Here is a 12,664-nt window from a genome sequence, read left to right on the forward strand (position 1 = left end):
ACAGATGTAAATATATCAATTTATCCATAAACACACACCTTGATCTCCGTTTCTCACTCTGCACTGCTGCTGTCTGCTGAGCTGATTGAAAAATGCACAGAAAGACGTGAAGGATCAAATGTAAAGGGGAAAAAGACGATAGAAGAATTTTTGAGTTCATGGAGCTAATTGCTAAATTTTTAGGGGGGGGCTAAACATAAATTTAGGGGGGCTAAGGCCTAAAAATGGCCTAACAAAGCCCATGCATTTGCTTATGGGCAAACATTATTTATAGGAATGTGAGAAATTCCATTTGCATTAAGTACCTCATTTCCAAAATGAGTCGGCGATAGGAGAGAAGTTTTGTTAATGCAATATATTTATATATTAATGCTATATAAGAACTGTGTTTATTTGTCTATTCTATTTGGTTCTGCCAAAGTTGCGTGCATTTTTTTTTCTGGTAAAGTCCCGAGGTGTTTTTCGCAGGGTTAGTAAATCTATTGTTAATAAAAATGCTTTCTTGGCATATGACTTAATCTTTATATTGCCTGAGTATAATAACAATATTAAAAAGTCAATATTGTTAACTTTTATTTTGGAAATCTCACAACTAGTGTTGACTTTATTATCTAAATATTACTGTTAAATCATGCATTATAATTACTTTAAACGACTAAAACGACTTTAATGACTATAAATGACTATTACTACATATTGTCACGCCCAACTTACTATCTCTCCTCGCTCACTCCGAAGCTCACTAGTTAGGCGCCCTCTCCTTCTACCGGTGCGCAAAGGAGCACGGCTGCGGAATTAAGAGGCATGAAAGAGCCGCAGGTTGGCGACCCAGATCTTGCCTATATATTTAAATATATGCATATATATTAAAATAAAGATTGACACAAACATAATAAAACTCGACCTAAAACCAATCTAGTGATTTTTTTTTAACTAATGTGTATGAAGGCTGCTGTCCCGCACGCACCCGACTTGGCAACCAATCTGGAACGCTGCTATTTTAATGAAATGACTTTTAATAGCTTTTGATTTTTTGTTTTTTTTACAATAAAACCTCACAATATAAAGTTATGACATTAAAAACTGAAAATATTACAGTAAATGTGATTTCCACATGTTTACTTTATTAGTTTGTTTTAATCTGCGCCTGAGAACTGCCACCTGACACATGACTGCCACCTACTGGTCTGAGACATGGCGTCTCTTAAAATCTCGCGCACTGCCGCGAGTCGCCATGAGATTCCTGTCCCTCTGACGCGCATTTTTTACTGCCCCATCTGTACGACTCCAGAGCATCCGTATTTGAATTACATGACTGGCTGGCCCAGTCTCAGTAGCTAGCGCTTCGACATCAGCATGTCGTCCTAGTTCATCTTTGTTTCTTAGGATTGAGATCCAACGCCATGAAAGCGTGCTCTTTCCTGTTCAGAGGACAACATATTTGGGTGTCACATGGGATTCAAGCGTAAGCGGGCACAGCTGTCTCCCTCACGTGTCGAATCCATTCTCAACACCCTCAAGGAAATCAAGCTAGACCAGAAAGTGACCATCACTTTCAGAGATCTTAGCTCTCATGGCAGCTGTATCCACAGTGACACCTTTGGGCCTTCTGCACATAAGAGCATTTCAGTTGTGGCTAAGAACCAGGGGATTTCACTCTAGGGCCAATCCCCAATAAGACCCCAGTTTCCGACTCTGGGTGCCACTCTAAGTTCGTCTTGTCGTCGCAGATGCTAACGACAGACGCTTTCCTCATGGGCTGGGGTGCGGTCTTAGATGACCGTCCAGCCCAAGGGAGCTGGAGAGGCCATCTTCTCACACGGCACATCAATTGCCTCGAAATGATGGCTCTATTTCTGGCCCTAAAGCACTTCCTCCAGCAGTTGAGACTACCCTGTCCTAGTGCGGATGGACAACACTATGGCAGTCTCATATATTAATCGCCAGGGTGGACTGTGCTCGCGCCGCTAAATAGCTAGCGCACCAGGTACTTGTCCCTCAGGGCGACTTACATTCTGTCCAGCCCCTGGGTCTGGACGCCTTGGTGGTCTCTGAACGGGAACAACTAAGTCAAGCTGGTCTTCCAGCCAGCATAATTAAGACTATTCTAAGTGCTAGGGCTGCCTTCCCTAGAAGAGCTTACTGTATACCCTCACATGGAATGTATTTGAAAGTTGGTGCATGACGAAGCAGGTAGACCCAGTCCACTGCCGAATTGTTTCAGTGCTGGAGTTTCTGCAGGAAAATTTGTCCTCGGGCTTGTGCCCCCTTGTTGAACCACTAGAGTCAGCGCCTCAGGTTTCTGACCCTCAAGATGGTTTTTCTAAATGGCCGTTACCTCTCTAAGAGGATCGGATATCTGTCAGTCTCCCCATCCTGCCTAGACTTTGCCCCTGGGCTAGTTAGGGCCATTTTGCATCCTCACTAAACTATCTTCCGAAAGTTCCATTCCCAACATGCACCCTATTGTTTTTAAAGCCTTCTGTCCTCCGCCTTTACAGCTTCAGAGCAGGAGAGACTTCACTTACTGTGTCCAGTACTTGCTCTTCAGATTTAAATCCATTGCTTTTACCAGTGGCGTAAGTCAAAGCAGCTTTGACATGTTTTTGGGCCGCAAGCTGCGTGAGAGATGCCTATTGTCCTCTCCTATGAGGCGCGTGGGCTCACTTCGCCTCTAGGAATCAGGGCTTATTCAACCAGGGGGATCGCCTCATCTATTGCACTAGCAAGAGGTATTCCCCTGCAGCAAGTGTGTGACGCGGAGGGTTGGTCCTCTCCGCACACATTTGCCAACACGCACCCTATTGTTTTTGAAGCCTTCTGTCCTCCGCCTTTACAGCTTCGGAGCAGGAGAGACTTCACTTACTGTGTCCAGTACGTGCTCTTTAGATTTACGTCCACCGCATCAGCTAAGGGCGTAAGTCAGAGCAGCTTTTACATGGTCTGGGGCCGCAACCGGGGGGGGGGGCAGCCGCCACTACACTGGGCTATTGCCCTCTCCTATGAGGCGCGTGGGCTCACTTCACCTCTAGGAATCAGGGCTCATTTAACCAGGGGGATCGCCTCATCTATTGCACTAGCAAGAGGTATTCCCCTGCAGCAAGTGTGTGACGCGGAGGGTTGTCCTCTCCGCATACATTTGTTACATTTATAGTTCATGCTACTCCGGGCTCACGGGTCCTTGAGTCAGCTACCCAGACATAGTTCTGAGACCTTCTCGGCCTTGTCCGCACACGCCACACAACCTTCCAGACACTTGCAGTGTGGCGGCGTTTTCACGCAGCATCGAGTATAGCCTTTAAAAGGGAACGTCTCGGGTTACTTTGCTGTAACCCTGTTCCCTGAAAAGGCGGGAACGAGATGCTGCGTCCCAATGCCACACTGCCTACGTGACCAGACGTCCGTTCAGACAAATCAATCTGAGGAATGTTTCCGGTTCACTCCTATTTATAACCCGCAGGTGCGTCTTATCAGATGACGTCACCCGACCGAGGTTATATAAGCCAAAAATTTGGCGTGTTTGATACACACATGCTTCACAACCGGCAACATGACAAGATGTTTCCCATAGTGTTTTCACGCAGCATCTCGTTCCCGCCTTTTCAGGCAACAGGGTTACAGCAAAGTAACCCGAGACAAACTCTCCCAGGAGCACCTGGCTGACCACAATTACTCCAAGAGTTTATACAATGACGCTTCATCCAGGAGCTCATAAAAGAAGAACATCTAAAGACCTGCAGGCCTCACTCGCCTTAGTTAAGGTCAGTACTCATGATTCAACAATAAGAAAATGAGGGGCAAAAATGGCATCCATGGGAGAGTTCCAAGCTGAAAGACACTGCTGACAAAAAAAAACAAAAAAAAAAAAACAAAGGCATGCCTCGCATTTGCCAAGAAAAATCTTTTGGGCAAATATTTTGTAGACCGATGAGACAAAAGTTGAATGGGTGTATGTTCCATTTTACTGGCGTAACACTAACACATCATTTCATAAAAAGAACACCATACCAACAGTCAAACATGGTGATGGTAGTGTGATGGTCTGGGGCTTTGCAGCTTCAGGACTTGGACACCTTGCCATAATTAATGCAACCATGAATTCTGCGCTCTACCAAAAAAATCATAAAAGAGAATGTCTGGCCATCAGTTTGTGACCCCAAGAGCAAGCACACTCGGGTTAGGCGGCAGGAAAATGAAACACACCAGCAACCACACCACCTCTGAATGGGTGAAAAAAGAGCAAAATTTTGGTTTTGAAATGGCCTGGTCAAATCCAGACTTAAATCTGATTAGGATCTTTAAACAGGCTGTTCATGCTTGAAAACCCTTCAGTGTGGCTGAATTAAAACCATTCTGCAAAGAAGAGTGGGAAAATATGTTTGTATCTGAGATACAAATCATTTCATACCCACAGTGTCTTTAGGTTTCTGTGATTATTTTAAGGTCTTCTAGTACAGAAGTTTTGATTCCCTTCTTCCTGTTGAGGGTATTCTTCCATCAACCACAATGACCAATATGATTGCTGATTTCGCACATCCTCATTCTTACATCACTCTTACACCTCTCTGATGTTCTACCAGCTTCCAAGAACTTACACTTCTAATTATATTCCTGATAATGTTTTAAAAACTGTTTTGCCTTAAAATCTGGCTTAATGTATTTAGACTTGTACAGTTAGATGTACTACCAAAGTCTCTAAAGGGCATCCCCAAGGGATTTTTTTTTGTGCCGTGCACTGTGATTGTGTTTTAGATTCTGTATTATTAATTATATTTTTTATTATTTTAAAAATTATATATATATATATATATATATATATATATATATATATATATACATATATATATATATATATGAAATGTTTTAGACTGTTTCTGCTTTATTTTTATTTGTTATTATTTAAATTGTTTGTCAAAACACAAACTAAACATTTGACAGTTTTGGGGTTAAATTAAATTAAAAGTTTTAATTTTATTTCATGTTGCAAGGTCACTTAATCCAAATTGTAAGAAGAGTACATTGTAATTGTCTCTTTATTCATTCCTATTGTACTAGATAATAGTGCCATGAGTTATAGATGCAGGGGCAAACAAATGTTTATCATCATACAGTGAGCTGAGCACCTTGTAAAGGTGTATAAAGCACGACCACATTTAAAATTTGACACCTAAGAAACATGGAGCTTATACAATATTAGCATAATACTTTACATAAATTCAAAACAGCAAGTGACTTTTAAATAAAACAGAAAGTGCAATTGACACTAATGATGGAAACAGAAAGCAATGTTAAAACAAGAGTCTTTAAAACCCAAAAGTCTGTGTATGCGTCCGCTATCTTATGGCACTAAGGAGAAAACCTGACTGTGATATTTTTTGTTACCATGTAAATATTTCATGACCCATTTAAATGAATCATGATGTTTTATGCTTTAAGACATATATTTTTATAACTATATATTTACTTCATAAAGTGTAACCCTAACTCTAAGTTACATAGGTTTTTTTTTAAATGTTTTATTTGGTCATGTCTCCTACTGCTATGATTAACATAATTTTAATGTCATATTATTTTTTAATAGGAAATGCTATAATTGATGATCAGATGCTTACAGAATAGAAACACAAATCTTTTAACGATACAGCAAGGAATAGTCTATGTTGTTTAAATAGCTGAATGACGAGTGTATTGCGTATTTTTAGCCTCCGGATGTGTCCTGATACAGTCCGTTGTACAGTTTTGTATCTTTGGCTCATCACAGCACTTTGTGCTTCTATGTGGTAAAGTGGCTTTAATTAAGTATATTGTATAATTGTACAGAATTGTATAATTTTGCCAAGACCAGTGTAAAAGTACATCACTAACACAATGCATAACCAGTTAAAATCCGTTAATGATACTGTTTAACATGTAACATGTATCTTTTATCTAGTAAAAAACAGCTGAAATATATTATATATTATTATTATATAATATTAAGAAATATTAAAACAATTAATAAGAAAAAAAAGAAGAAAAAAAAAGAACAAAAGAAAGCAAACCAATACAAAATCATACATTGAAACAAATAAAATGACAAAAAAGAAATGGAGGATGCGATGGTCTGTTTGTGCAGGGCCATAAGCCGTAAACACAGAACTTAGCTGATGGAAGATGTTTCGCATTTTTGTGCATTTTTATGAGATTTATACACATACATACAAGTAAAAAGAAAATCATCCTTTCTATTGATTTAGTGGAAGATTTTTGTTCTGGTTGGTGTTGCGACATTTACAGAAACAGATAAATAAATGAGGCCTCTTCTAAGGATTTTATTTAAGTCAACAGTTTTGCTTATTAATAAAGGAAGTAAACAAAATTTGAATTTAATTCTAATAACAATACATCAAATATAATCTTTTTTAATAATTCTTCCGTTATATTGTAGCCATAATGCTACATGCTGCAGCCCGTCTGAGTAATTAGAAATATGAGACATCATGGTTTTTATCCACCCGACTGGTTGCCAGTGTCATTCATTTACCAGCCTGACCAAAGTAAATGAATTCTCAGCATTCTACCATTAACATTCTTCTTACAGCTTGGCTCACAGGTTCACTTCATTGACTCACCAGACACCAAATCCCAGAATTCCTCTTGGCTGAGCAATTTAACTGCCTTGTGTTGCTGTTGGATCTAATCCCATTTGCACCTGGGATGCCTTCTATTTCCACCCCCACCCCCTTTGTCCACTACCACACACACACACACACACAGCCCTAAACACCCCCCCCATTTTTCCATCTGCTTGCCTGATACCAGCTATAGGCCATGTTGTATCTTACACAGAATCGAACGCCATTAATGTTTCAGCGCCTGGAGGCACCATCACCAACACAGAATGCTGGTCAGGGACTCAATGGCCTTTCTGCACCACGACTGGACCCTAATAACTTGTAAGTAGATGTTTTTTGGTCATGTTTTGGTCCAGTGCTTTTGCTTTTTTTTATTGGACAGACAGGGAAAATATACATCAGAATACAAAGGAATAAGTGTACTTCTCATAATTAATTTGTTGCAAACATATTTTTAAAAAGTGTATAATTCCTTGAAAACTGACGCTACCAACGCACATGTTCGATTGTGGATTAGAAAGATTAGAGCTCTTTCTGCTTAATTCAATTTAATTCAATTCAATTATATTTGTATAGCGCTTTTAGCAATTATCATTGCCGCAAAGCAGCTTTACACAGTCAAAAGAATTATTTAGGTTTGTATGAAATGTGAATTTGTATGAATCAAAATGGTCAGTTTGTCCCTGGTGAGCAAGCCGAGGGCGACAGTGGCAAGGAAAAACTCCCTGAGATGGTAATAGGAAGAAACCTTGAGAGGAACCAGACTCAACAGGGAACCCATCCTCATTTGGGTGAAACAGAAAGCAGTAAATGATCTGCATTTATACAGTATGTAGGGTGGGAGGCAGTTCAGCTATAATAGCTGATGTTAATTGATGTTAATATGGAGTCCAGGTAGTTATTGAAGACCCAGGTAGACTTGTAAGAAGTTCCAGTCATGAACTATCGAACTGTCAAGTCCCCAGAGAAACAGTTGCCAACACCAGTCAAGGCCAGAACCATTTTCTAGGTAGAGAGAATCATCCCCAGACACCAGACGCATCCCAAAGAGACACACGGGGCATCCATGTGACGAGATCTTCAGCCAGAAGCGGGGCACCAGGATGGGTCAGACAGGTCCGGAGGGCAGAGGGAGTCTGGATCACTGGCAGCTCAGGAACGACATGTGTAGCTCGACAGAGAGAGAGAGAAAGAGTGAAAGGGGGGGACAGGAGGAGAGAGGAAAGAGAAAGAGGGGGAGAAAGAGAAGAAGAGGAAAGATGTCAAAGATGCTTACTTCCAGCCTCACTCCTGGTCCTTTAGTGGTCAGTAGTTGTTAATAGGCTTACTGTGGGTTTGACAGACTTACTGTCATAATGTCCTTTTATTTTATTTTATTATTTTCTTTAATTCAGGGTCTATGTAAGCTGTCACAAATCCCTTGATCATGAATCATATAATTCACCCTGGAGCTCTGTGTTGATCTGATAATTGTGGGGGTAATACTGTATAAAAACCCAGAGCCACATTTTCAGCACATTCGGCCCATTCCTACCAAGCACAAGTTTAAGGTGGTTAGCTAAGTAATATATAGCCAGCATCCTCATTCTCTCAATTATGTCTCTCTACAGTAATGTTTATGTCCTTATGTTAAAGATCTTGTGTTCAAATTTTATACTACTACTTTATACTACTGATACAACTTCTTACATTATATGTGTCTGATCATGAATGAGACTGACATATGAATAAACATATAGGAGGCCACATGCCTTCTACAGTCATGATGTGATACTCTGTGGCAAGTCCAGCTACAAAAAAATCTTTCATTTGCAAAGTTCTAGATAATCAACAGACTCTTGCCAAATGTGTGTGGGTATAGGACATTAATCTAAATATCAGTGAAGTTTTGGGCATCGAACATCAGAAGCAGTAATGATTGTTATTAGTGTATAAAGGAGAAAAGCAATCTAGCTGTGTATATGGTTAGGGCTGTGGATGGCGGCATCCCGGAGAGCCAGTCATGGGTGACAGCCAGAGCTCAGGAGATGTCTCAGAAAGCAGGGAGCTGGAGCCCGGAAGGCCAGGGATCAGTGGACATGTCTGAAAATCGACCCACATTGCAGGTAACCTGAATACACACTCTCAGCACAATCACAAGACCTTTATATGCACTATTATACACACAGAAATAGTTTCAACACCTTCCCATACAGACAAACATTAACTTGTGATTCCAATAAAGATGCACACAGAGATTTTGTGCTTTATGTGGCTGAGTGTATAATCTTATGTACAGTATACACTTTATAATCTGTGTGTATTTTTAGGAGTGACAGTAAGTGGCAGTTGTTGTTGAAATACTTTGGGACTTTATTAATCTACTCTGCAGGATTAATCTGTCTGAAGGATTTTAGAGTCATAAAATTTTTCGTTTTTTAAATGAGAGATACAGGCAATTCTGTGATCCAAGCTGCTGTCTAAAACTCGCACACACTCATTGTTTCTCCTGTTTTACTTCCAGTTTCTCTGTCTGACAGTAAAAGCTCATTTCATCTTATGTGCACATTCATTGCTGTCTCACAGGGATGTTTGAACCTCTCTGGTCTTCCACATGGTCAAGCATTAATACACTCCCGTCCAGCTCTGATAGAGAATCAGCCAATCATGTAGCAGCAGCACAATATGTCCAATATGTAACACATTAATTAAACCTGCAAGGATAGTAATGAACCCCAACTTCACAGAATGTGGTCAGAAACACATTGTAAATGAGTGTGATTGGCGATCGCTTGAACTATAGGTGTATAGTTTGTTTCAATGTATGGTAAAAAAAAGTCCAAAGAAAATTTCCAAACACACACACACACACACAAACACCCACACACAATGTGATGAGATCTCACAGGATTGGGACTAAACAGCTGTGTGTCCATAATACAACCACTTCTTAGTGAGACTTATCAGAAAAAAAGGCTTCAGTTTGCTAGAGAGCATAAAGACTGGACTTTGGAGTGATGGAAAAAGGTCATGTGACCTGATGAGTCCAGACTGACCCTATCCCAGAGTGATGGGCGTGTCAGGGTGAGAAGGAAAGCACATGAAGCGATGCACCCATCATGCATAGTGTCCACTGTACAAGCCTCTGGAGACAGTGTTATGATCTGGGGTTGATCAGTTACTCAGGTCTAGACTCAGTAACGTTATGGGGCAATAAAATGAAGTCAGCTGACCACCTGAGTGTACCGAATCACCAGAGTATCACATCGATGGAGTTTCTCTTCTCTGATGGCACGTGCATATTCCAGGACTCAGTGGAAGAGAGCGTGAGGGAATGGCTCTGTGAGCATGAGAAATAATTTTCACACATGACCTGGACTCCACAGAGAGTGTATAATCAAAACTAAAGGCACTCGAACAAAATTTTTGAGTGTGCAACTTTTTTATTAGGCTCTGGATGACTTTGTGCATGTTCTGCATTGTGCTGCTTATACATGATTAGCTAAAGGATAACTGCATGAATGTTCAGGTGTTCCTTATGATAAACATTTATAAGGCCATTTACAATGAGTAGTGAGATATTAAGACGCAGTTGAGGCGGGACTGTTCCATCATACATCTCCTTAGTAAGCTGTCGTTCTGTCTGCGGGGGTCACGCATGCTCTCTCTCACTCTGTTTTCCGCAGACAGTAGAGATGAGAGAGATGGGGCGGGACGGGTTCTCGGACACTGAGCCCTTCCTGCAAATGGAAGGCCACAGCAGGGCAGCTTCCATGCCTCGACTCCCAGCAGACAACCAAGTGAGCACTTCGTCAAGTCAGCCTCTCGCTTTTGCCTGTCTTTCATCATTGTTCCCTTTTGTCTTTATTTTTCACAGTCTCTCATTACCCTTCTTCTTTTTTCATTACTTTCATCTTTGAAAATGAAAATTCATTGTCAAATGATAATAAAACATTCTCTAAAACAATTCTAGACAAAGATCACCATAATGTGTTGTGAGACCATGCTAGTACAGCATGATAATATATATAATAAAATAAAAAATTTTAAAGCATTTTTGAGACTTTTTCACAAATAATCCAATGATACTATTCCAAATCTTGTATAGATGTACAAGAAAAATATTTAGTGTCTTACATGACATTCACAGCAGAAGCCCTTATCCAAAGCAACTTGACTAACAGTGGCAACTTTGTGACCCTGAAATCTGGGACCTTTTCGTCTGTCGTCCAATGCCTTAACCACTGAGTAACCTCTAGGATTCTATGTATCTGGCCAGTGACACAATTTCTGAATTTTTTTTCTGTTTCTCGATTATTTTCTGACAAATTAAGCAGATAAAAGGTCTAGAGTTGATGAATCTGTTCATGGTATCTCTCGATATGCAGTTCAGAGAGGTGCTGATCATTAGCCTAAAAAAACAAACAGACCTATCAGCAGAACCTTTAAAAGGTCAAATCAACAATTTGGTGCATTCTTGAAAAGTAGGAATGCACTGGCGGGCTCAGCAACACCAAAAGACCTGCACGACCTCAGAAGACAACAGAAATTGATGATTTTAGAATTATTTTCTTGTTAAAGAAAAACGTCTCAGGTTACTTTGCTGTAACCTTGTTCCATAAAAACGCTATGGGAATGCCCTTTGCACGAGCGGTTGTTGACGAATGTGTGTCAAACATGCCGAAAATGTTGGCATATATAACCTCGGTCAGGTGACGTCATTTGATTAGGTGCCTTTGGAAATTATAAATAGGCATGAACCTGAAACGTCCGTAGGTCAGTTTTTGTCTGAAAGGAGGTCCAGTCACAGGGAACAGGGTTTCAGCAAAATAACCCGAGACGTTCCCTTTCAAAAACTACACTTGATGCTGCATGAAAATGCTATGGGAACAAGAGTACCAACGCCACCGCACTGCAAGTGTCTGGACCCCCAGGGTTATGTAGTGTGCGCACAATAGCCTCTTAGACATTACTTTGGGATGCTGGGATGCTGAGTAGCATGGACATCCAAACTATAAAATCTGACAAATGTTAATTAATTAATTAACTGTGTGCTGAGAGGACCAACCTGCCGCATCACACACTTGCTGCAAGGGGACACCTCTTGCGAGTGCAATTGATCGAATGAGCCCTGACTCCTAGAGGTGAAGTGTGACCACGCACCTCGTCGGCAGGAGCAATAGCATCTCTCACCCAATGTGAGGGCCCCTCTTCGGCTGCAGCCGCCATAACATATAAGAACTTGCTCTGATTTACGCCATTGGCTAGCGCGGTGGATGTACTGTAAATCTAAAGAGCACAAACTGGACACAGTAAGTAAAGCCATTCCTGCTCCAGAGCTGTAAATGGCGGGGGACAGAGGCTTCGAGAACAACTTGGTGCATAGTCGAGAATGGAACCTTCAGAAGATAGTTAGGGTGAGGTTGCAGAATAGCTTTGCCTAGCCCGGGGCAAAGTCTTGGCAAGACAGAAGTCTCTTCAGAGAAGTAACGGCCATGAGAAAAAACATCTCAAGGGTCAGAACCATGACAGGCGCTAACTCTAGTGGTTCAAAAGGGGTGTCAGGCCTCAACCGTTTAGTTCCATAAATAAAGCGGGCAACTTAAGGGTGCTTTCCACAGAAACCCCATCATTCACATCATAACAAGCCGAAATAGCGGCTACGTACGTTCTGAGAATACTGGGGCATAAGCCTGAGGTAAATTTTCTTGTAGAAACTCCAGCACTGAAACATATTGGCAATGGACTGGGTCTACATGTTTTACTATGCACCATAATACAATACACTCCATTTGAGTGTATAAGTTCTTCATAAGTGTAGGGAGTCCTGGTACTTAGTATAGTTTCAATTACACTGGCTGGAAGACCAGCCTCTCTTTACTGGTCCCCCTCTGGAGCCAGACGTGAAGGTAGAAGGGCTCGGGCTGGGGATGGAATGTCGTCCCCTGCGCCTGAGACAGAAGCTCCCTCCTCACAGGAGAGATACTGTATTAGATCTGAACACCACACACTCGTCGGCCAACAAATCAATACGAGGTGCAAGCCTTTGTCAGGACACCCATGGTCCTGGG

General features: G+C 41.2%; 1 protein-coding gene across 1 annotated transcript in view; it reads left to right on the plus strand.

Annotated features, from left to right (window-relative positions):
• Positions 1-12,664, plus strand: part of cacna1aa (calcium channel, voltage-dependent, P/Q type, alpha 1A subunit, a) — a 153,919-nt gene that overhangs the window by 114,041 nt on the left and 27,214 nt on the right. Inside the window, exons 41-43 of the mRNA XM_053490796.1 lie at positions 6,829-6,935; positions 8,584-8,719; positions 10,280-10,393. Of these exons, the coding sequence (XP_053346771.1) occupies positions 6,829-6,935; positions 8,584-8,719; positions 10,280-10,393 (357 nt within the window). The remainder of the gene's footprint in view (positions 1-6,828; positions 6,936-8,583; positions 8,720-10,279; positions 10,394-12,664) is intronic.

This window comes from Clarias gariepinus, unplaced genomic scaffold (genome assembly GCF_024256425.1).
Source record: "Clarias gariepinus isolate MV-2021 ecotype Netherlands unplaced genomic scaffold, CGAR_prim_01v2 scaffold_32, whole genome shotgun sequence".
Taxonomy (NCBI): Eukaryota; Metazoa; Chordata; class Actinopteri; order Siluriformes; family Clariidae; genus Clarias; species Clarias gariepinus.